This window comes from Chroicocephalus ridibundus, chromosome Z (assembly GCF_963924245.1).
Source record: "Chroicocephalus ridibundus chromosome Z, bChrRid1.1, whole genome shotgun sequence".
Lineage (NCBI taxonomy): Eukaryota > Metazoa > Chordata > Aves > Charadriiformes > Laridae > Chroicocephalus > Chroicocephalus ridibundus.
This window is the reverse complement of record NC_086316.1, coordinates 45,981,343-46,006,862: the sequence shown is the minus strand read 5'-3', so window position 1 is coordinate 46,006,862 and position 25,520 is coordinate 45,981,343. Positions and strand designations below refer to the sequence as shown.

Genomic DNA, 25,520 nt, shown 5'->3' with positions numbered 1-25,520 from the left:
GTATCAAAATGTTATCTTTCTTCAGCTAGGCTTTCTTCAGCTTATCTTTAACATTAGCACTGCCACAAACATAGCACAATATTTATTCTTAGTCCTGTCACCACAATTATGGAAATGTTAAAACCTGCAGAACATTTCTTTAGAGAAGGTGTTAACTGACTGACTTCAACAGAGCCAGATAAGGTGTGTGTCTAACAGCACCAGATGATCTTTAAACAGAAGACTTTTAGCTAACAGTAACCACCTGCCCCATTTCACTATTCTTTCACCACTAAACTTCTCTTAAATGCCTCCATTTTCTCTTTGTACCGATCCTTACAGGATTACCTAGCATCACACGTGAACATGTGCAATTTTTACAATGTCAGACATTTATAAAAATTAAAAGTTGGGCATTTAAAAATATACTAGTACATTATTCTCACTCGATACTTAAAAACAATGAATATAGTTTTATGCCTTCCTTCAGTGTAGAACTTTATGCAGTTAATTTTAAAAAATCATGCACTTTTACAAAAACCTGTATATTTAGACTATCATTACAAATTAAACCATTAGATAGCTCTGCTGTCTTCATGACAGAGAAATGGAAAAGTACAGCAATGTATGTTTGTGTTTAGTTAGATAGTGCATATCTGTGTAAATACAAAAATTTTTTTTAAAAGGCATGTCTTGGCAATAAAAAGAGATTCCATTACACTGTACAAGACATAATTTTTCAAATGTCGGAGATGGTCACACTATTTGTTAATAAAGCCTGGAAAGACTAAAACAACAGGAAGAAGAGAAAATCTTTCCCCCATGCCCCCTGCACTACTTTTTATTTCCCATGCAGTACCCAATTTCACATACAAGACTAACAGAGAGCAGCCCCGTGCCTAAGCTTCTCCCAACAGTGAGGACACTTCTGAGGGAAAAGGGCATGTGAAGTTGAATGCTCAAAGCCTAAGAAGGACATTTATAGGTGAATATCCTATTCACAGAGCAGACATTGAATCTTGCATATTAAGGGGTGTCCAGCTGCATCAACACACAACAAAATCTCCTTTATCTCCATCCCTGGGGATTAACTTATCTCCCCTGTATCTGGATCCCGGCTGGACTCAAGCAACAGACAGGCATTGAGCAGCTTGGGCTTGGGAAGTTTTAGGTAGCAACTGAGTAGTGCGTTTTATTTTTGAGACCAGGCTGTGGAAGGAAACGGATTCTAGTTTGGGTCTCATCCAACGACAAAGTGCCTGTATCCTGTTTTACATGTGCACATCATTTAGTGGATCTAATTCAAGGTTAAACGGACAGTCCGCTGAAGAAACATGATCCTCTCAAACCCACCAGCATGTCGAGTCCTTTTTCCCTAGTTTACTTTGAATCAACAAGTGCCACCTACTTCAGTCAAACATGTTTTCCTTTCACATTTCTCCAGTCTTCTGTTTATTAGACTTTTTCTGAACGCAGGAACAAGCTGTCTGGAACAAATTGGTCTCGGACACCATCTCACCCATCACCTCATCAGGACTGTTGAGGCCACCTGAGATGCCTTTTTGGCTCCGAAAGTCATGGTGCTTGGCTACAGTGTGGTGCGTAAGAGGACTTTATGCCAGCCTGGGCTTCTAGGTGCTATGCTAGCGCTAATTTTAGTTCCACTTGCTTCAGCCAGTCTTCAGCTTTGCATCTTCCCACTTGTCTTTGCAAGGACAGACTGGCAGCCTCAGAGAACACTACATGGCTTGATTTCATTTTTCACAGAGTTGTACATTTGCTTATTTTCAGCTCCCTTTCTCTCTCCATCTGGTAATAAACAATAGGAAGTCATGTCAGCAGTTGCAATACCTTTGGGAAGTTTGGTGCCTATAATTCCTGTCATGTATACTACCCACTTGTAATTTGTTATGATGACTGATGACTTGTTCAAAGACCTTCTAGGCTCAACACTGAATCTCGCACTTACAGGAGCAGAGTGAACAGAGTAAGGATTCACCTCTTCTCATGGGCAGGTATATTAGGTAATCCCAATCTTGTTTATAAATCCTGGGTAAAGAAAGACATCTGCAGATGTATCCTGCAGTGAACGAGATCAATACCTTGACTAGCTCCAGCTGGGTAGCAGTACTTTGTATTCTCCAGGGTTTGCTCCATCCATAGACAGAAAGAATTACTCATAGAGAATAAAAAAATAGGGAAAAAAAAAAGACAGAACTGAACATGACTAGAGAAGACAGAAAGTACACGTCACAGTGGACCCAATTTCACTACTAGCTCGAAAAGGAAAAGGAGAAAGGTCATAGTTGTGGGTGACTCTCTGCTGAGGGGGGCAGAGGGACCAATATGCCGCCCTGACCCACTACACAGGGAAGTCTGTTGCCTCCCTGGGGCACGGGTCAGGGATGTGACGAACAAACTCCCAGACCTAGTAAACCCCACTGATTATTACCCCCTGTTAGTATTTCAGGTGGGTAGTGATGAAATGGGTAGGAGGAGGCCGAAATCAATTAAAAGAGATTTTAGAGCCTTAGGGCAGCAGCTCAAGGGGTCAGGAACACAAGTTGTCTTCTCTTCTATCCCACCAGTGGCAACTGTGAATAAAGAAATTGATAGGAAGAGGCAACAGATCAACTTGTGGCTCCTGGACTGGTGTTACAGGCAGGGCTTTGGGTTTTTCGAACATAGGTGGCTATATGAGACACCTGGCATGCCATTGTCAGGTGGGACACAGCTGTCCCAGAGGGGGAAAAGAATTTTGGGGCAGGAGTTAGCAGGGCTCATTGACCGGTCTTTAAACTAGATACGAGGGGGGAAGGGGAGATAACTGGGCCTGTCAAGATTAAACCTGAGGAAACCATGCCACGGTTTGAAGGAGACCACATTAGTGAGGACTCCCACTCTGACATTTCATCAGAGAAAGGTGATAGACGCTTAGAAATTACTGCTAGAGAACATTGGGAAAACCCTTTCCTAGAAGGGGAAAAGGGTACTAGGCTAAGAGTTAACAAAGCTCATGGACAGAGCTTTAAGCCGAAAGTTAAGGGGGAAGGGGATAAAACCAGGCCCACTGGTAATGAACCTGAGTGTCAAGGGCCAAAGACGGGGGTGAAATCAGTAGCCCAGGTCAAGTGCATCTACGCTAATGCACGTAGCATGGGCAACAAACAGGAAGAGCTAGAAGCCATTGTGCAGCAGGACAACTACGACATAGTCGCCATCACGGAAACGTGGTGGGATGATGGTCATGACTGGAATGCTGCAATGAGTGGCTATAAGCTCTTCAGAAGGAATAGGCAAGGAAGGAGGGGTGTGTGTGCGGCTCTGTACATTAGGGAGTTGTTTGACTCTATAGACTCCAGTGATGAAGAAGTTGAGTGTTTATGGGTAAGGGTGAAAGGGAAGGCTAACAAAGGTGATTTTGAGCTGGGAGTCTGCTATAGACCACCCAACCAGGATGAGCAGGTTGATGAGGTGTTCTATAAGCGGCTGGCTGCAGTCTCACAAACGCCAGCCCTTGTTCTAGTTGGGGACTTTAACTTACCAGACATCTGCTGGAAATATAACACAGCAGAGAGCAGGTAGGCTAGGAGGTTCCTTGAGTGTATGGAAGATAACTTCCTGACACAAATGGTAGGTGAGCCTACCAGGGGAGGTGCCTTGCTAGACCTACTGTTCACAAACAAAGAAGGGCTAGTGGGGGACGTGGAGGTCGGAGGCCGTCTTGGGCTTAGTGACCATGAAATGGTTAAGTTTTCCATTCATAGTGAGGTAAGGAAGGGGATTAACAAAACCTCCATCTTGGACTTCCGGTGGGCAGACTTTAGCCTGTTCAGAACCCTGGCTGGGAGAGTCCCGTGGGAGGTAGTCCTGAGAAACAAAGGAGCCCAGGAAGGCTGGACGCTCTTCAAGAGGGAAATCCTAAAGGCCCAGGAGCAGGCTGTCCCCATGAGGTGCAAAGTTAAAGGGCGGGGAAAATGGCCGGCCTGGATGAACAAAGAGCTCTTGATGGGATTTAAGGAAAAAAGGAAGGTTTACCACCTTTGGAAGAGGGGACAGGCAACTCAGGAGGAGTACAGAGATCGTGTTAGGTCATACAGAGAAAAAATCAGGAAGGCAAAAGCCCAGCTGGAACTCAACCTGGCAATTAATATAAGGGACAACAAAAAAAGTTTCTATAAATACATCAACAAAAAGAGAGTGACAGAGAATGTCCATCCCTTACTGGATGCGGGGGGAAACCTTGCAACCAAGGACGAGGAGAAGGCTGAGATACTTAATGCCGCCTTTGCCTCTGTCTTTAATAGTCAGACCAGCTACCCCCAGGGTGCTCAGCTTCTTGGGCTGGAAGATAAGAATGGAGAATGGGACAACTCCCCTAGAATCCAGGAGGAAGTAGTTAATGATTTGCGTATGCACCTGGACACGCATAAGTCCATGGGGCCGGACGGGATTCACCCAAAGGTTCTCAGGGAGCTGGCAGGAGAGCTCACCAAGCCTCTCTCCATTATCTATCAACAATCCTGGTCAACAGGAGAGGTGCCAGATGACTGGAGGGTGGCCAATGTGATGCCCATCTACAAGAAGGGCCGGAAGGAGGATCCCGGAAACTACAGGCCTGTCAGCCTGACCTCGGTATCGGGAAAGATCACGGAGAGGATCATCCTGAGTGAGCTCTCAAGGCAAGGGAAGGGCAGCCAAGGGATCAGGGCCAGCCAGCATGGGTTTATGAAAGGGAGGTCCTGCCTGACCAACTTGATCTCTTTCTATGACCATGTGACCCGCTTTCTCGATGAGGGGAAGGCTGTGGATGTTGTCTACCTGGACTTTGGTAAGGCCTTCGACACCGTCCCCCATGGCATTCTCCTGGAGAAACCGGAGAATCATGGCATAGACAAGTGTACCCTCTGCTGGATAAAAAACGGGCTGGATGGCCGTGCCCAGAGAGTTGTGATTAATGGAGCAAAATCTGGTTGGCGGCCGGTCACCAGTGGTGTCCCCCAGGGCTCAGTTTTGGGGCCAGTCTTGTTCAATATCTTTATTGATGATCTAGACAAGGGGATTGAATGCATCCTCAGTAAGTTTGCGGATGACACCAAACTAGGAGGGTCGGAAGGCTTTACAGAGGGATCTAGATAGGTTGGATCAATGGGCCAAGGTCAATGGGATGAGGTTTAATAAGGCCAAGTGCCGGGTCCTGCATTTTGGTCACAACAACCCCGGGCAACGCTACAGGCTTGGAGCTGAGTGGCTGGAAAGCTGCCCGGCAGAAAAGGACCTGGGAGTGTTAGTGGACAGCCGGCTTAACATGAGCCAGCAGTGTGCCCAGGTGGCCAAGAAGGCCAATAGCATCCTGGCTTGTATCAGGAATAGCGTGGCCAGCAGGAGTAGGGAAGTCATCATGCCTCTGTACTCGGCACTGGTGAGGCCTCACCTCGAGTACTGTGTTCAGTTCTGGGCCCCTCACTACAGGAAAGACATTGAAGTGCTGGAGCGTGTCCAGAGGAGAGCTACCAGGCTGGTGAGGGGTCTGGAGAGCAAGTCCTATGAGGAGAGGCTGAGGGAACTGGGCATGTTTAGTTTGGAGAAGAGGAGGCTGAGGGGAGACCTCATTGCCCTCTACAACTACCCGAAAGGAAACTGTAGAGAGGCAGGGGCTGGCCTCTTCTCCCAAGGGAATAACGACAGGACCAGAGGAAATGGTATGAAGTTGTGGCAGGGGAGGTTCATGTTAGATATTAGGAAGAATTACTTTACTGAAAGAGTGTTCAGGCACTGGAACAGCCTGCCCAGGGAGGTGGTGGAGTCACCATCCCTGGAGGTATTTAAGAAACGTGTAGACATGGCTCTTCGGGGCATGCTCTAGTGCCCAAGATTATTGGTTTGTGGTGGGGTGTTGTGTGTGGGGTTGTGGGTGTGGAGTTTAGTAGGTGGGTGCTTTTTTTTTTTTTTTTTAATGTGGTTGGACTCGATGATCTCAGAGGTCCCTTCCAACCACTAAGATTCTGTGATTCTATGATGGCAGAAAATAACAATGAATATTATGGAACTAAGTAAATTGGAAAAAAATAATCAAGGGGAATCACAATGTGGAAGTTTGTAAACTAAACCAAATCAGAGATAAATTCTTCTTTCTTTGCTCTTATTTTTTCCATGACGTTGCATCTGGAATTTCATCATCAGTAGACCAGGAAAATTTCTTTGTCGTATAAAAAGGGTCTTGATAAAGCAGTGGTCAAAAAGTGCTTTATATCACAAAAGGTGGCTTACTTTCCATATACATCCGTTTTCCTTGAGGTATCTGACTTTTATTTATCACTTTACAAGACTTATCCCAGATCTGTCTCTCTTGAAATCAATTCCATGCTATTTTTTCTTTTTTCTATTGGTGGTTTGATTTTAAATGGAAACTACCTCTGCAGCAAGCCCTGATATACAACTACACTACTGATTTACCCGTATGCAGAAAAGGACCTGTCCAAACAAATTCCTGCATTTAACCTCATTAATGAAGATAAAATTGTTTTTCTTGGCTGGACATCTGGTTACTAGTTTAGTCCACACAGCATAAAGCATGTTTGTTTAAGGCTCATAGGAGAGTAGGGGTCAGAAAAGAAAGCCAAGAATTCATTTACATTAAAGAAAAAACAAACTTTTAAAAGTTTACAGTAATTGTTGTGCCAGATAAGGTTTTGAAAAAAAAACAAAACCTGTTTGGTAAGTTTCAGTTTAATACAAGCCAAGAGCCACCAGGAAATTCCAGTTCCACAGATGTACCAGTACTGGAAGGGTCACTCTATTTGTTTTAACTTCCCTGTCTTTAAAAGGGCTATAATAGCTCTTTTTACATTTATTAACCAACATTTACATTTAATTTTCTTAAGAGCAATGGGGAAATGTTAAGGAAATGTGTGTACATTCTTAAACATTTTATTGATCTAATTTCTTAGGGAGCCAGCTGTCTTTCTAGGATCATTTTTTTCAGTCTAGAATGACTCAGATATATATTGCTATGGATAATGAATTTGCTTGAATCATAAACTCAATCTCAGTGCTGGCCAGCTGTAATAGGTCATTTCACTCAATCAGGCACTTCAGTCAGTGTTTCTGTATGCTGCTAAACATGCTGACTGCAGAATAACAACAGGATACGTGGGTTTGGCCGGGTGTTAAATTTCAAACCACTATAAGTTACTTTATTGTCCTGATTAGAAGCTGGCTCTTTTTCTGTACAGAAAAGGGAAAAAAAAAAAACCAAAACAACAACCCCCACCCCAAATGGTCACTCAACAGTGGTACTGTAAGATGTCACTTCAGCAGACAAACACAAAACCATCAAATGACCCCTGGTTATCTAACCCTCTCCAGCTGTCCGGAAAGCTGCAGGGCCATGGAGCAAACCTGCCTGGCCTGATGGAGGGGTAGCGAGAGCAGTGGCACCGGCAATGCCGGCAGCAGCAGGAAAGTCACAGAGAGTGAGGATCTCTCCAGAGATCATCAGAGCTGAGGATGGGAGCAGCAACAGACATGCCCAGAAAGGGATAAAACTGCTCCTAAGTATTCATACATCAAATGCTGCTCTTAGTGAGCTTAGAATAACGCAGGTACCTCGCAGCAAGCTGCAAATGGGCTTTAAAATTAATTGCATGCAACAGAGCATATTACAATATTGTTTTCAAATACGGTTGTTTATAGCAAATGACAACTATTTCTGTTACAACTACAATACACAAGAGGCAAGGACTGTGCTCTTCAAGGATGGGTACCTGTCATGAACCGCCCCAGTTCTCTGGGTTACTTGCTGACACCCTGGAGTTGCTGAGTTTTGTATATCTAGATTTGAAACTTTGTTTCCTAGATTTCTTAAAAATTGAACCTGTGTCTCCACAGATGCCTTCCTGGGTACCTTATTTTACTTTTAGGTCTAAGCCCTAGGCTGCCCATTATTTTGTCAGGTCTATTCTCAATGAACTGTAACTCCCCAGAGGAAAAATATGGTTTTATTATGAACTATTTCCCCTGTAAAGGATTAGTCAAAGAAAAGCTGGGTAGCAGCTCTCTCCTTTTTAATCATTTTGGCATCCCCTCAGAGTCATCCGGCTGTACTTACTTCCAGCACAGTGTCATGCTAGGCCATTCTGGGCACAGCACGGCAAACGTTTGCCACGTGCTGTGATTGTGAACCCTTCAAGGAAACAGGAGAGCCAAGTGGATATGGACTACTGTTTGGATGGAGGAAATAGCACTTAGTTAACTTTCTTTTCTTCTCTGTCTTTGGTGGAATACAAGTTCTCCATGCCCCATGCCCTCAGGATGCAAAACAACGTTACCTTGGAAGAACCACACAGTTCACAGTAAGCCTAGACAGCCTGAATTAGAGCCGGTAACCCTCAGGAAAATCTTATTGCATTGAGCGGGGAATTCTCATTACTGTTTCTTGTCTGTTTTCGTGGAATAGATATGCTTCTACATCTCTCCTTTTAAATATGTTTAACCTTTGTAAATCCCCTGGCTCCTCCAAGTCTGGGGCACTAGCCCAGCCAGCTCTACTTCTGTATCCGTCTGAAGGGAATTCACTGAATGTAAAGGGTGTCCCGACTGACTACGATTTGGTCCTGAAGTCACTTCTGCTCACTTTAATCTGGGAATGAGGATTCAAAGCAAAATAGTTATATAGGCCTGACTACAATGACACAAACTTTCCTCCTCTCTAAATTAATGTGAATGGGAGTAAAACTGGAGAAAAATAACCGTTCTGTTGAAAAGTCCTGAGCACATACTCGTGGAAAATTTTAAGAGGCTAATAAATAAGACCATTTGAGTGAATGAGGCTTTTATTCTCAGTTTGAGACTGCAGTGGTTGAAACTGATATGCAGCCAAATTAATATTAGGCACTCTCAGCAGAACTGAACCCTCTTATTAAGTACTAGTTACTCCTATTCTGAAGTAAAAGCTTTAGGTAGTCTGTGATTAATACTGTATGTTGATTTGGTGTGAGGACAATGCCAATTTGAAGAAATACTTTACTAATTTGATGAACAGAACACCAAGCAGAAGACAGAAAGACTCTGAAGAGAAAACTGGCTCACATGTGTGGAAATACGTGCATACTGGGGATGTCTGGAGGCAGGTTCTGAGATAAGTAAGCCAGCTGAGGTTTGCCTTGATGCTAATAACCAGCAGTCAGTGGGCTCACCCTCCTGCCACAGCCTCCAAGCCAGTCCATGTGCCTTTTAAAATATCACTGATTTTTAAAAACAAATTTATAGTACATCGTAATGTGAGGATATTAAATGCTTTGCCAACACATGGCACCTTCCCTCAGAAAATCTGTGTGGCCCTTTTTACATTGGTTATTACTTACAAAAGAAATCTCTTCTGACTGCAAAGAAACCCCAAACTGGATTGTGTAATTCTGTTTTGGTGCTACTTACTGGTGTTACCCTCTATTTCCACCAAAGAACAAAAGCATAGGTATAACTTTCTGAAACTTACACACCGAAATCCATACAGATACATTTAAATTTTCACTTGTATTCACTGGCATTTAGGAACTTTCAAAAGGTGTTAGCTGACTATTTCAGCACTATTGAAATTAAATCCACGACCAGTGTGCTCACAAATTGAATTTCATTCATTTTTTGGTCAAAGCCACAAAAAAAGAAAGAAGGAGAACCACAAATGTAATCCATGTGTTACGTGAAGCAAAGCTTCACCTCAGCATTCACATGGCTGCTGCTCACCGATGTAAGTGTTCACGTTTTAGGAAATGGGAGAGAATAGCTGGTCGGTTTTAGCTGCATTTGCATTTGCATTTGCATTGACTCATTCTGGAAAGTTTTTGTCAAGATGAGTATCCGCAAGTTAGCTCACTACTTATCAGGGTACTCCCCACCTACCAGTAGTAGAAATACTAGCAAAACAATTACGGGGATGTTAACTCAGCTAATAACATTAATAATAGATGGCTCATCCCCGTCTTTGAAACGGAGGATTAATAATAAAAACAATGAGTAAACTGTTAGGGGATTGCAGTGGGACTAAAAGGAAAACAAAAATAACAATATGATTCACCTTTTAGAGTCTGAGGGCACTGTTCCAGTTAAGCAATTTCGTCTTTAAAAAACACCAAAAATCAAATTAGGAAGCAACTTGAAATACAGTATGTTTGTTCATCTAGACTACATTTAATCTGGTGCTAAGCACAGAGTGTGTTACTTAATTCACCTTTGCTCCCTAGTGTAAGCAAAGAGGGTGAGTACGTGTTCAGGACTGGAACACGGTGTTGTGCTGGGGAGCACCAAAGGCAGGTACAGGCAGTACTGCTGCTTATAAACTAGGCAAAGCATATGAATGAACATATTGCTAAGAAAAATAATGAGTTGGGTTTTGTTGGCTGTTTTTTTAATGCATTCTTCCATTGCTTAGCTCTATTTTCTACCTGAACTTTCTCTCCCACATTGTTAGACTGTTACCTTAAGGAAAAGAGGAGAATGAAGGTCTGAGAACCAGGCAAGGGGACGTGCTTTCTGGTTTCTATGGTCTTGTAAGATCTTTGTGCAGTCATGTTTGTCAGGTCTTGGCTTAGGCTGTGGTATTCCATTTGCCACAGCACTACAATAAATACACTTTTCACTTAGAATAGCTACAAGCCTACTTACCCCATGAAGATCTTTTTAGAATAATACCTCTAATTTTTATCAAACATTGCGGTCTTCACGGGCTGAGTACTACCAATGGCTCTGGGACCTATTTCCCCAAACTTTCCTTTCCCCAGAACAGAAGTAAAAAACTCATGAAAGGTCACTTAATAGGAAGGGTAAGAAAGCAAAAGTGAAGGTAATGCATAGAATAATTGGAAAACTATGTATCCAGTACTGAGATGTGAGAGGTCTGGAACTAAAAAAGGCCTCACTGGGGAAGGACAGAAAAATTTGCAACCAGACTTTTCCTGGGCGATTTATACAGCTGTAGAAATTGAGCCAAATAAATAGTCTGAGTTCAATAGGGTTGCCAGTAGCTACCACAGATTCATTGCTCACTGTATTTTCCCCACCTCATAATGACCTGCTTGTCCCAGACAGAAGTACACTTCAGCAAAACTGCAAGCTGAGAGGGGCTTGGTTAGTTATATTAAAACTATTTCCTGAGCTAAATACAAGAGTTGATAGATATTGGCTAATGTTTCAAATGAAGGTGTGTAAGAAAGCCTCATAATTAAGTATTGCAATAATACTCTCATCAGGTAGCAGACGTATCGTCCAGACCAGTCCAGAACTAGTTTCTATGTGGTAGCAGTTTTCTCCTTAAGGAGCATCACAATAATAGGCAAAAACAGTCTTTCCTAGATTTCACTATAGTTACAGTGGACTACTGCATTGTCAACAGAAGAGCCAGAGAATGTAGGTGTGTAAGTGTACCAGCCCTACACCGTTTTTTAACCTATGCAAATAGTTACAGCCTATTCAATGCACTCTCAGAAATGCAAGAACACAGGGGAAGCGCAGGGTAATCCATAAGGCGAGAGGGGAGCTCAGGGAGGGCTGTGTGGCAGGAGGAGAGCAGCCGGACAGCATGCAGCCAGAGGCAGGAGCGGATCTGGCAGCTGGTAAAAAAGGTACTCAGATGAAATGTTTACTCTGAGCAACAGCCTCTCTGCAGGCTACCCTGGGAAGCAGAAATAGCCCAAGCCTGGCTTACGCGAAGCAGTGGTAAGGGGAAGGCATTGTTTGCTGCCTGTAAGTTGTGAGCAGAGCAAAGGAGGCTTCTGGCTCTCTGAGCCACTGCAGGGTCTTGAGGGCCAATTCTTAAGAACATTAAAAAAATATATATAATTCATTAATACATGTATTCACTTTTAAACTGTGATCTGGCTCTGCGTGAAGAAGCTACCAGCAGAAAGACGTGGTCAGGTTTTCATTTTTCTTGTTAATCTATTCAGGAAAAATCTCAGCTTTGCAACCTGGATCACCAAATGTCTACTTTATATTTTGGATTCCCCACGCATGCCCAGTTTCTAATTTTTGAGTGTGCTTAGAATAGCTGACAGAGAAATCCCCCTAAGGTGGATCTGTCTGATGATGACCACAGGTACGCTACAATCAAATGCTTGTGTTTCCCAAGCAGAGGCACTGAGCAGGCGCTCACAACTTCCACACGTTCACAGGAATATGCAGTCAAACTCTGTTCAACTTCTTGGACAGAGCATAATAAAAACTAAAAAAACACTGGAGACCCACAGAAATTCAAAGTTACTCGTATTGAATATTGAATTAGGAAGGCTGTTTAAATAATCTGGGGTTTTCTTTTCTAAATCCATTAAATGTATTTTCTGGTTTACCCCTTCTTTATTAAGCAGTTAGACTTGTTTGCTTTCTCCTCCTTCCTTTCTATCAGGTGTTGTTGGGGCTACTTGTGTTTACTTCCTTATTTGCATTTCTTTAATGGAGACAAAATGTCCAGGCACCCAACAGACTCAGCAATTTACAAAAACAAAGTCCTAGGTAAAAGCAGCATAACATTACTCGAGATTTTCTCTCTCACACACTTGCACATCTCTATTTGTCTTCAGCTGAGCAGTTATAATCTACTGGACGAAGAGCTATTTTTCTTGGTCATAAACGTTAAGACCCAGAAACTCATAGGGAGACTTGTCCATCAGATCAGCAGGCCAGCTCCAGAACTGACACCAGTTCTTGCCATCATTTAGGACTCAACTATTCCATACAGCAAGGAATAACCTCAAAACTTGTTTTATTTATTGAGGTCCCAAAAGAGCAAAAACAACCTTAAACAAGTTGTGTTTTTTTCTCTGCCAATAGTATATAATGAAAGAACTACAGTAGCAGAGCTAGTAGTCATTATTCTTTATTTTACCTCTTTAAATATTCTTAGTTCTCACGTATGCAGAGAACATCCCTCACATATACATTGGGTCCTTCACAATATTAAGTACAACATATCTGATTTTGTAAAGACAGACTGAGAATGAATTTAGCTAAAATACATAGTTTAATAAAATTCTGAAGGGATGGGAATAATAATGGCAGCATGATGCTGCTGCCGAGGGTGACGAGCTGCAGCTCACCTTCCGGATTAGGAGGCCATCCAGGAGTGTTCAGGAGTGTGCGGGCCTGTGGAAAGGCAGAACAGCCCGGGGAAAATTTGAAGTAATATTCTCTGGTTTCCCCTCACCAATAACTCTGAGGGCCTGTCACACATCTGCTCAATCCATGCATGCCATATGGATTAGTGGCGTGACAAGTCGATTGAAGCAGATGCCAGTATATGAGGTGGGTTCCTTGTGGCATTCATGATAAGAATCCCTTGGAAATCATGGGGGCAGCTATGAGCACTCGAAGAAGCTGGGTGGCCTCCATGCTGCCCCTCTCAAGGGAAAGACAAAGGTGCTGGGACCAACTGGGCACCTCATAGGCATCAGATCTGGATGTGTGGCAGTGCAAAGAAACGAAAACAGGCAGCCCCTCCAGAGATTTTTTTCCCCCCTTCATCTAGAAAATATGCCTACAATTCACACTAAGAAGGAAAAAGAAAAAAAAAAAAGAGACAGCAAGTAGCAGTGAGATGTTCAGTTTCCAGGTAGTGAATTACCACTGAAACAAACATGGAACTAAAACCACTGAATCTGCAGTTTTACAATGTACCTAAAGAAATTTATAGTTTTATCCTGTTGGGCATAAGGATGGTCAAGAGTAGGCTGTTCTGGCAGACCCCAGCTGAGGTAGCTCTGCTCAAGCGAGAGCAGACACAGAGCAAGGCTGTGTTTGCACTGCACTTTGCTGTCAGGGCTGTTCGGAATTCCTGTAATAAATTCCAAAATTATAAGCCCTGCCATACACAGAGGCAGATGCTGGATCCCTTACCACAGCATTCTGGAAGAAGATGTCTGCCCTTTTGGACAGGAGGGAAAGGACTTGGGGGAAGACACTGGAGAATTCACGTCACGGCAGTTGTCCTATCCTCCTGCTGCTCCTTGGAGCCATCCGGTTAGCAACTGGTAAATTGTCCTGACATAAGATTTAACTAGCCCACTCTTGGTCCACTTGTGGAGAGTAGTATTACCACAACTAAGGAGAAAGTTGTGCATATGGATAGAAATCATTCTGGAATAACATAAAAGTTTAATGCTGGAATTAATCTTGCAAAGAAGGCAAGCCCTGATAACTCACGGTAGAGGCTAGGAGTTAGAATTTTATGCAGAACACATCTTTTTTCAAGAAAATAAATACTGGGGCACACTTAGGACAATCTGAATAATATTAAGATGTCAAAATCTTGATGTTACCTGTTTCCTCGTGACATGATTTGATACTGTAGCATCAAAGGATGAGCCTTTCAACTCACCAATGCTACCTCCACGCTAGAAAAAAAATCATTTGTTGTACATAAAAGCAGTTTAGATCAGTTGATCCTTTAACTGTTGCATCTCTGGAACAGGCATACATCCAGCACAGCATCAGGAAGCAGGGCAACAGCTGCAGGTGTTTCCTTAAAGCTAGAATGCAACACAGAATCCTGAATGCAAGATAGAAGCTTGAATGCAGTAAAGTCTTTTTCAGCTCTGGCTTTGTTCATATATTCATGCATCTATACATATGTGTGTGTGTGTGTATATACATGTGCATATACATATATATATATATATATGTGCATGCCTAATGCATCACATCACATCTGCCCACCTAGGTGAGCTGTCACCACCCTCTGTTTCACAGTGAGCTAGTCCAGGAGCTTCAGGTCAATAAAGGTCCCGAGGAACCTTCTTGTCCTCTCCTTCAGATTCCCATTGCACAACATTGCTACTTCCAGAGAAGGCAATTAACAAAATAGTGATGTTCGAATTAGAAACATGAAAAGACTAAGCCTTTCATCAGCAGTAATTATTTGTTTGAAGTTGGGGTAAAGTTAGGAAGCTTATCAATGGAAGTGATAGTGAACGGTAACACAGAAGTAACAACACCTAATATGGAGTAGTCCGAATAAACAAAAAAAAGAACTTATCAGGCTAAACAAACCAGAGACAAAAGTCAAGAGTAAGCAATTAAGGATGAGAAACAGAGCGTCTTTTCTAGATTCTGTTCAGCATTCACAAAAAAACCTCTACTCTGGATCTCATCCCACTCTCCTTCCTGTGCTCATCGTTTCCACTCACGTGAGAGAGGAATGGAGTACCAGCTTTGTAGGAAGTGCAGCAGCTGAAATCACAGAGGAAAATGAGAAGAGTGTCTAGACAGTCTCAGGAGGGTGATTCTGAGGGCAATTTACCCTGCTTTGTCCCTCTCTGACTTGGCTTTGGGAGGAAAAAATGGAGTGCCTTTTTTTTCCAGGACCTGTTAGAAAAGACCTGGCAAATGAGTTAACTGAATTGGTGACAACATTGCCTGTGTGGGTTCATGTCACTAGTGTCATCCATTTTTACTTACTTCACAACTCCAGCAATTCTGTAAGCAGGTACTGAACTTACCTGACAATCCTCCCACGAACTAGAGATGTCTACCAACACCGAACAGCTTTTAGGCCAGTTTCTAGCTGATCACTGCTCCACACAAGGCAGAACACTTTAATCTAAAGATGCCTGAAGTCAGGTTTAGTAGGGCAAAAATATGCTTATTAACAGCAGCCTGGGTTTGATCTTCTGGTGTACTAGTATTTGCTGGGACAGAGCTAACAGCAGCTTGTATTGTGCTGGGTTGGATTTGCAATCACAACAGCATTGACAGCAGACCAGTGTTTTAGCTGTTGCTGAGCAGTGAGCTATTGCTTACACAGCATCAAGGCCTTTTCTGCTTCTCACACCGCCCTGGCAGCAAGTAGGTTGGGGGTGCACAAGAAGTTGGGAGGGGACCCAGCTGGGACTGCTGACCCCAAATAATCAGAGGGTTATTCCATACCATACAGCATCACGCTCAGCAACTAAAGCGGGGGAGAAGGAGAAGCAAGGGGAGGTGTTCACAGTTACGGTGTTTGTCTTCCCAGATAGCCGTCAGGCGTGACGGAGCCCTGCTTTCCTGGAGATGGCTGAACACCTGCCTGCTGATGGCAAGTAGTGAATGAATTCCTTATTTTGCTTTGCTTGCACATGCAGCTTTTGCTTTGTCTACTAAACTGTCTTTATCTCAACCCACAAGTTTTCTCACTTTTACCCTTCCAAATCTCTTCACCATTCTGTTGCAGGGAGTGAGTGAGGGGTTGTGGGGGGGGCGCTTAGCTGCCTACCGGGGCTGAAACAGGCTATCTGTGAGATGAATGAGAAAAGCAGAAGGTTCTCTATCCAGTAGAAGCCATGAATGAGCGACACTCCTCACAGATAATTCCAGGCTGGCAGACAGCATAGATATTCCACATCCACAACTACTGAAAACTGAAGAAAATACTGTTCAAAAGGAAATTTTTCCAAAGAAAATTGTTTTCAGAGAAAATAGCAGCAGCCAGGACCTATGAATTTTTCCTCCTGGGAGTACAATGATCACTTGAATAGTGTTACTTTGCTGGTGGGCTGGGTTCTGGGAATGGTGTGTGTTCAGGAAGTATGATCATATCAGTGAAGGAATTCTGTAAAAACCAATTCTTGTAGTTAAAGAATATTGGATCGGCTTTAGTGGATCAGCAAGGTCTCACTAATTTTGGTGTTTGCTCCCAAAATCTGCAGAGTGTTAAATCCACTTGCTTTCCCCACAGTGATATTCTCTTCCAGTGGTGATGGGGTAGGAAGCGGGTGAATGAATAACTTGAGATCTTTTATTGCTGCATACACCTATACCATCATGTCCCACTGAGACACCTTCAGCAGACAGCAGCTCCTCCACTGATATTGACCCACTAAATAGCACAGGAATTCTCTTCTGAGGCAATTTGCATTTATTTGGTTTACATTGCATTTCTGGTCTCTGTTTATCCTCTGGCATAGCTCATCTCCTATTCTGTCATTTTTCTCCTGCAGCTATTTTCCTCTGTGAAACACTTTTTTCCATATGCTCCCCTATTGCATCTTGCTCTTTCTTTTTTATATTTAATTTGTTTCCTTATTCATACCTATGACGTGTTCTGACTCATGCTTATTCTCTGCAATTAACTGGGAAATACGTAACTTCCTTTTTTTTCTAAATTCATGCAATGTTTCCCATTTTTTCCAGCTTCCTCTTCTGTGCTGTCTACACAAGGGCTGAGAGGGTTTTATTCTACACTGACTGAAAGCCAGATTAAGGTACTTGTCTCTAGGGATTCCATCATTTCTTTAAATGACGAAAAAAGAACATTTGGAACAGAGCTGACTTGCGCTTCTTCTGAGTCAAGGCTCCAGGCAAACAGGGCCTGCTGTGTTTCAGAAGCTCTCCCCAAGCAGAATCAGAATTCGGAAGAAGGCTGGAGCCCCAAGCAGAAAGATATCTGCAACACTACCTTCCTCCTGGTCATTTCCCTGACCTGTCCTTCCTTCCCCTATTTTTCCTTTCCCAGACTGGCAATTTTAGCTGTGTTCCTTTTCCATTTTTCTTTTATAAAGCCCAAATCTCACATTCATATTCTCTGTATTCTTTAGGTTGACTGCTTAATGCAATGTTACGTATACTTCAAAGGGATGAAGACAGAGATGAATTCAGAGATGAAGTTTTACAGTCTTGATGGTTTAACACAGGTCTGTCGTGTAAAGCCAGCACTTCATTTTCTGAGTCACTCTCTCACAGAGGGGGTCTGCTTTGCATATCAGGCCTCAGGGAGTGGTGTGGGAAGTACTCTGTGGTTTATTTTCCTAACACTGGAGGCTGCTTTGCTTGCTGCCTATTGAAGTACATAATGGAGAGGCAAGAAGATAAAGTTCTGACATTTCTGATTTGAATTTTCTTTTAACTGCCTCTATTTTTGTAGTAAGGTGTAACTTGGCTAAGCAGGTAATACTGGGAAGTGAGTTTATGCTTTTTATTTTTCCACCTGATATCGAATTCCTTTGAACAGTGTGGCTCGACAATCCTAGAGTTCAACAGATTTTCTGACAAACTAGATAGTGTATTAGAGACATGGTGCACTTTTTTTTCTGCTGCAGCCCACCGCTGAGGTCAGAGTTGGTCATCTCAAACAAAAAAGTCTCTGGACTTGTCATTTACTTCCAAGACCGTTCAGAGGTTATTAGCTAATGTTAGGGCAGAGACATGGGCCTATTGGTTTGGGACCTCGAGGCATTTAAAAACCACTCAGAAATAGTGCTGCAGTGGATTTAAATTACTTGTTCATGATACAGAAATATTGGCTTCAAGTGTCATTTCTTCTAACTTTATAATCCAAATATGATGCAAACTATAGTGATATGGTACACGGTACAGTGCATTCTGATGCCTAACATAATTCTGGATTTAAGACGAAAAACTTAGTCCACTGATGCCAACAAACACCTTGCTAACAATGCTAATGTATGCATGCTTTAGCACATGACATTAGCTTTTTCTAATAATATTTACGAAATTACTCTTTGAACTTCTTTCTTCAGAAAGAGATGAAATCTGATGATAGTATTAAATTCTTTAAACTCTTCAATTCCTAAAAAAAGAAACACCAAAACCCCAATCTTACACTTGAAGAATCTTTAATACTTTATTTCATTATGAAAACCAGGTTTTCTTTATTTCTTCTGTAGTTATGATGTAGTTCTGCACAGTGATGAGTCCCAACAGCTCTGCAACAGCACTTTCCTGACTTACCAACTATGCAACAACTGTGGTTCTTTGTCCTGTGAAGCTGTAAAAATTTGTAACAGAACAAATGAGATTGGTATGAATGCTGTATGAAAGGAAATATGCATGTGTGTAAACCCAGTGGGAAACCCAGCAGAAGAAGGGTTAAAAGAACAGCAGGGACTGATAACAAAGAGCACCAGGACACACTTCCCAGGACACTGCTCTCAGCAGTAAAATCCAGGAATCTCTTTTTTATGCCAGGACCATAAGACCTGCACTCCGGGAAGACCAGAGGTTGTCAGTGGAAGACCCTGCCACCTAACACCAGAAGGGGGGCAAAAAGGTCACAGTACACCACATACAGGATGCACGTGATAACTCACCAAGAGAACAAACACATGCTTCAAACAAAGGAAAAAAAAGGGGCCTTGGATTTATCAGACTGAAGGAAGCATGACTCTAAAGCAAAGGACCACCCAATAATAGCTACTGACCCCTAAACTGTACGAGGGACTCAAAATCCCCACACCCCAGATCTAGTTTGCTGTCTGCAGTAAAAAAGACAAGAAACATGATGTGGACTTGGTAGCCAACAGCTCTTGTCCTTTGTGTTGGCAACTGCTGCTCAGGGTCTGGCCACCCTGGGAACACACATCCTGGTGCTTTTGAGCACGTGGGTGCGACAGTGTGAATGAACAAAGCCCGTGAGAGGAGGAGTGTGAGCAGGTGGGATGGGATCAAATTACTTTGAGATTTTGTAAATAAATATGGTCTCCTTTTGTAATATCTTGCATTCAGCTTGCTAAACTAGTTCTCCCATACAGAAAACAATCCAGGCAATCAATTTCCACTTTAGCTCTAAAGACTGAGCTAACAGGAATATAAATCTTGGAGAAGCAGGAAAGCAGAAAATTAAGACAGTTGGGAAATTAGTGGTAATGCTAACTTACTGCATGCTGATGGATTTCCCTTTCAGCTGATATACTTTATTTTACGCCACTGAACTGTGCTGAAAACTTACTTCACGACAACCCTCCACTGAAAATCTACGAGAAAATAAATTATTTTTTTTAATCTACTCCTGAAGAAACAGCAGATGAACAGAACATACAGTTTAAGTACTTTTACACCTTTTTACGCATTTTTTCTTGAGAAAAATATTAAGATGTCCCAAACGTTCACAACATGGATGACTTAGGGACTATGAGAGAACAGGAAGATGTCAACAGTTAATATACTAGGATTTCCCTTTTTGGAAGTAAAGCTTCTGTATTACTACTTAATTGCATTTTCAGCTTCTCCTTGTGTAAATAGATGTGTCTATTGCACCAGTATTCCCAGCTACAAAAACCATTAATCAGCACTCTGAAAATATCAGTCAAATTACTGGAAGACACAGAATCATAGAATCATAGAATGTGTTGGGTTGGAAGGGACCTTTAAAGGTCATCCAGTCCAACCCCCTGCAGTGAGCAGGGACATCTTCAACTAGACCGGGTTGCTCAGAGTCTCATCAAGCCTGGCCTTGAATGTCTCCAGGGATGGGGCCTCCACCGTCTCTCTGGACAACCTGTTCCAGTGTCTCACCACCCTCATTGTAAAGAACTTCTTCCTAATGTCTAATCTAAACCTGCCCTGCTCTAGTTTAAAGCCATTGCCCCTTGTCCTATCGCTATGTGCCCTTGCAAACAGTCCATGTCCTTCTTGTGCTGAGGGCTCCAGAGCTGGACACAGCACTCCAGGTGGGGTCTCACAAGAGCAGAGTAGAGGGGGAGAATCACCTCTCTGGATCTGCTGGCCATGCTTCTTTTGATGCAGCCCAGGATGAGATTGGCCTGGGCTGCAAGCACACACTATTGTCTCATGTCCAGCTTTTCTTCCACGAGTACCCCCAAGTCCTTTTCCGCAGGGCTGCTCTCTATCACATTATCCCCCAGTCTGTATTGATAACGAGGATTGTCCCGACCCAAGTGTAGGACCTTGAACATAAATTGCCAGGTGGTAAGGCACATAGAAAGTATGGGAAAAAAAATATCCAAGCTCTCTTTACAACAACTGATGGTATTAGGATGACCCACAGCTCTCCCAGTTACAGCATTATAGCTGGATGTAAGCGTAGCCATTCCAGCCTCTGCAATTTAGGGTATAAACGATCCCATATGACTGCACACCAGAGATAACTGCCAGCAAAAAATTTAAATTGTGATTAAATTATATTGGAAGGACCTGGAGAAAGACAATCAAAACCAAAACACAATTTAAGATTCCTGGAGTCCAGCAGCACTTCTTTTGTATGACATGGCGGTAATTAAGTCTGCTTCTGAGGCTCAATTTAAGCCCTAAATTCTCAGCTCTTAAGATCTGATAAATCTTCAAACCTATCGATAGTCAAAGAGATTACGTTCAACAAGCATGAAAGGTTAGTTTAATCCCACTTCTTTGACTTTACACTGAAAAGGTCTAGGAGCACTCAGAGAGTTGCTTGCAGGTGGGTGGCAATTAAGAAGACACAGGTTATCCCCTTTTAGCTCATATTTGGTGCCTCACTGGACAATGCTCCAGGTTAGTTCTCCATAAGTCAGCCAGGTTTGCTTAAAGTAGTGGCAGTATAGGTAGACCCATGTGACAGAGACGTAGACTGGGACAGGAGTGGGCACATGGCACCAGGGAGGCGAGAGGACCGAACATCCACCAGTGTCTTTCCTTCACTGCAGGCAATGAGGTTGTTAAACTGCTCAGCGTGGTTTCACAGGCAGTCTGTTTCTGCCCCGTTTCTTCTGTTTTCTGCCTAACGTATGAGATGAAGTGAAACTATCTGCGCATTTGACTTCTAGATAACCGCATAGACAATTAGAGAGCAATTTGAAGAGCTTCTCCTCCTTTCTTTCAGGAACAATATTGCTAGCATCAGCAAAGCAAGGATTTGAATACATGGAGGTGGAGAGTAGCATCATGAGACACAGAATTGATTCAGTTTCAATTTTTGGAAAGACAGGAAGGGAATGGAGAGAAAAAAATATTTACACCTATGCAAAGAACTGTGATTTGAAACTGTCGAGTGTTTCCATTGCACGCAGGGAATAACAAAAAAACTTCAACTGAAAGGAAGTACTTCCAGTGGTGGGTTGCAGTTCTTTATTTCTGATTCATATGTATATATATGCATACAATGATATTAGATATCCTTGTATTGCTTAATCTATAATTTAAGTCAGCATAGGTCTTTTAACAAAAAAAAAATCGCAACTATTAATTTATATTTTATCTGAGCACTCTGATACACAGTAGAAAAAATCCGTATATAAAAGATTATATCTGTGCAATTATACGTACTATATTCCTCTTTCAACAAACTACTGATTTATTAATGTTGATACATTATTGTTAGGATAATATAGAATTACCATATCATATTAAAAAACTTTTCAAAATATATTAATAAGCACACCTTGATCTTGCAATCACTTTTGCACCCTCACATTGACGCCCCATTTTTTTTTAATGTGACATCTGTCTTAAACAAATTCCTTCTGTCTCAGGCTGCCACTATTAGTCCACCCACATTAATTCTATTAATTCATGTATAGCTTTGTTGGTTAGTAATTTCATACAAAGCCTTTGGAATTAAACTCACCTCTGAGCTGACACCCACCACTAGGACCACAAATCTCACATAACCCACTTAGGTCTCAAACAGCGCACGAAGATTGGCACTGAACCTCTACTTTGTGGTGAACTTCTCTTCTGGCGGACACTTCTCTCACTTATGGCATAACAGAAATCATCCAGCTCGTTCCAGGTGGCTTAAACTACAGGTCTACAGAAGATGTAACTTCATGCTACTAAATGCTTTTAATAGTTTAGATCTAGGTGAAGCTTAATTAGCATCTGGAAGTTAATACAAATATTAATCTGTACATAAAACATTATCCCCAATATTCTAAGTGACAGCACTTTTATAAGGCAGACACAAGCCAAGATTCGAACATCTGAGAAATGGTGGAAACTACCAGATCCTAACTTAGGGCAAGGTTATAGAGCAGCAGCAACGGCCAGCAGGATTAGGCCCTTCCTCTGCGAAAATTAGCAGGAACTGACAGAAAGATGCACTATGGCAGGCTAGCTAGTGTGGCAACGACACAACGCACCACCCGCCAGCACAGAGCAAGGACCACAGAGGCGCGGGTATTTCGGTTTTGATGCTGGCAGGTAAGAAAGCATTTGGCAAGTTCCTGCCTTTCTGACAATTTTGTCAACTGTCATCACAACGGCTGCACAACTGTGCACACAGGGATGGATGGTTGCTTCCTTGCCTGCAGGCTACCTTGCAAATAGAAGAAACAAACTGACAGAGATGGAAACGTGCAAACCACAGAAGAAAAATATCAATCTTTTAAATGAAGGACAAAATAGAATTTTCACTCTTAGTTTGGATCCTACTGAAAAATCAAGGCTCATTCTGTCCTGCCTTTTGCTTAAACTTTATTCCCCAAGAAAATTTTTGCTTGTGTTCTCTTTAATTAATAATTCTGGACTTGAGGCAGGACTGGAGTCAGTGCATACATAAAAAGGAGGTGCAAACTATCTTGAATTGTTAGGTCTAACGACTTACAGACAAAGTAGAGAATCCACAGATGTCATTCTAGGGCAGATGAAAATCTCTTGAAGGTAAGAGTAATATTTCAGAAAGTGGGTAACACCGTTACTTCTGTTAGGACATCCCAAAAGGCAGGTGACTCATCAGGTTTGGAAAGCACATGGGTGTGTTCATTAGGGGAACTGAAAGCATCAGTCATATTCTTGACTCTTGTCTTTTTAAAGCAGAAAAGTGGAACTCACTCAACAATTAATTTGCACTTTCTTGCAAAACAATGGTCTGAGAGACTGCAGTTATTTTCCAGTGAATAGGAGGACTTACACTGCAATGTCTTTTGTGCCCGCACACAGGAAAGCAGCAAACAAGAAATACTTAGCGTTTTTTTTTCCCTGTCATGTTTTTACTGCTGTGTTCTGTGACACAGACAATAACGTGCACTGTAATACTTTTTTTTAAATATATATTAGATAAACTTTGAATAATACTTTGACATCTATTCCTAACAAATGAGTGTGACTCCCAACTGTAGATTTATAATTTAACCTTCATTCGTTAGTAGGAAATATTAAGTATTCATTTCATACTCATAGCATGAATAGCCTTTATGATTGGAGTTAGGATGCCGTTTGAAGACTTGTAACTTAAAAAAAAGTTATGGAAAAACAGATTTAAAAAACAACAATAACAAATTAATGCTCCAAAGCTTTTAGACTCTTTGACACTCATTTACAGGATTAGCTGTTTCTATAAAAAGTATCCCTAAAATAAAGATACTAAACTAAATTATTAAAATAAAATTATTTTCAGTTACTCTTTTGTCCTCTGGGAAGTCTGTTTGATGATTAATTATTAATTTTTAAGTGTACCAGTCTTTTCTGTTACCAAATAAAGAAGCCATGAGGGTTAAATGAACATGGACAGACTTTTCAGATAGTAAGAATCAGACAAATTCAAGAAAGTCCTGCATCATTTCCAGAATTATTTTTAAACAATAAAGTTGCTGCTGCTCTGTGACACAACCAAGCTAAAGTTTATTGTAACAATAACTATTCTGTTCAGCTATGCATAAACATTAATATGCTGAAGACAAAAGTGAAACAAAAATCCACAACCTCATTGACATGTTCATGAGGCACGCTGTTGGTAAAATGGTATCCTTTTAAACAGAACTCGCACACACACATAGAAAGCGATGCTAGATGATATGAAAGCCTTCCTAATGAAAACTCTATTGCTGAAAACACAAAAAATAACCAGGCTCAACATTCTGCTGTTTCCATGGCAACAGGGTTGGCCCTTTTTGGTCTTCTGGAATTGCTGAATGACACAGAAAAATCATAAACCAAACAAAATTAACCCAAATTGCCTATTGTACACCATTGTCATGGGTGTCTGGGCGATGAAAATCCAAACGAATCGTCTTCTTCAAATGCCTGGCAGCGATGATTTTTATTTCAGGGTCATGTCAATGCTATATATTAAAGACAAAAAAAAAACCACAAATGAAAAAAAAAATTAAAATCAGTGCTATGAAACACGTGGCTCGCAATTTCCGCAATCTTGAGCTCCCCCGAAACATTGAGCATTCTCATCTCTCATTTACTTAAATGCATTGGTGTCAAATAATTGACACACATCCTGTCTACTATATATGGAAAATGCACACGTTAATAAGATCTGTTACTGTTTTACTGAAATTAATAACTACATTCCAATCTGAAGTAGACACCAGATGTGAAAAGATCCACTGCTGGAATGACATCATGGTGTGGCAAAATACAGGTGCCCCTAGAAATGTTTCTAGAAGTACGGTTTTGCCATTTAGTGCAAAGCACATGTCACCAAATACTTTAGAAGTACTCTTTAGAAGAAGAAGTTGTCATTGTAAACATTGCATCAAAATACAATTTTCCTCACAGGACACATAACTATTTAAAACACTCTCAATATTTATGAACTGTTACAGAACACATAGGGTTCTTCACTGTGAATTATTTCACAATGAATTTTGTTTAAAGTTATGAGGAAGTGCAAGAAGTTGAACAAAACAGAACACAACAATAGACAAAAGCCTTTGTAATAGATATCAAAAAGACAACAGAAGCAAACTGAGAGCTGGGCAGACTCCAGAGAAGTTTCAGCAGAAAACATACAGAAGGAAAGTCTGTGTAAAACTGCTGTTAGCACTGTGGAGGCATTTACATGGGAAATCCTATTTCCTGAAGAAATAGCACCAGAAATGAGTGGTATGACCACA

The 25,520-nt window shown here is 41.8% G+C and overlaps 1 protein-coding gene across 4 annotated transcripts in view; it reads right to left on the bottom strand.

Moving 5' to 3' along the window:
- Positions 1 to 21,786: 21,786 nt before the first annotated feature.
- The window catches only part of PRUNE2 (prune homolog 2 with BCH domain), a 146,766-nt gene continuing 143,032 nt past the window's right edge, over positions 21,787 to 25,520 (bottom strand). For all 4 annotated transcript variants that reach the window (XM_063319587.1, XM_063319589.1, XM_063319588.1 and 1 more), the window contains one exon: positions 21,787 to 24,734. In XM_063319587.1, the coding sequence (XP_063175657.1) occupies positions 24,713 to 24,734 (22 nt within the window). In that variant the 3' untranslated portion in view covers positions 21,787 to 24,712. The remainder of the gene's footprint in view (positions 24,735 to 25,520) is intronic.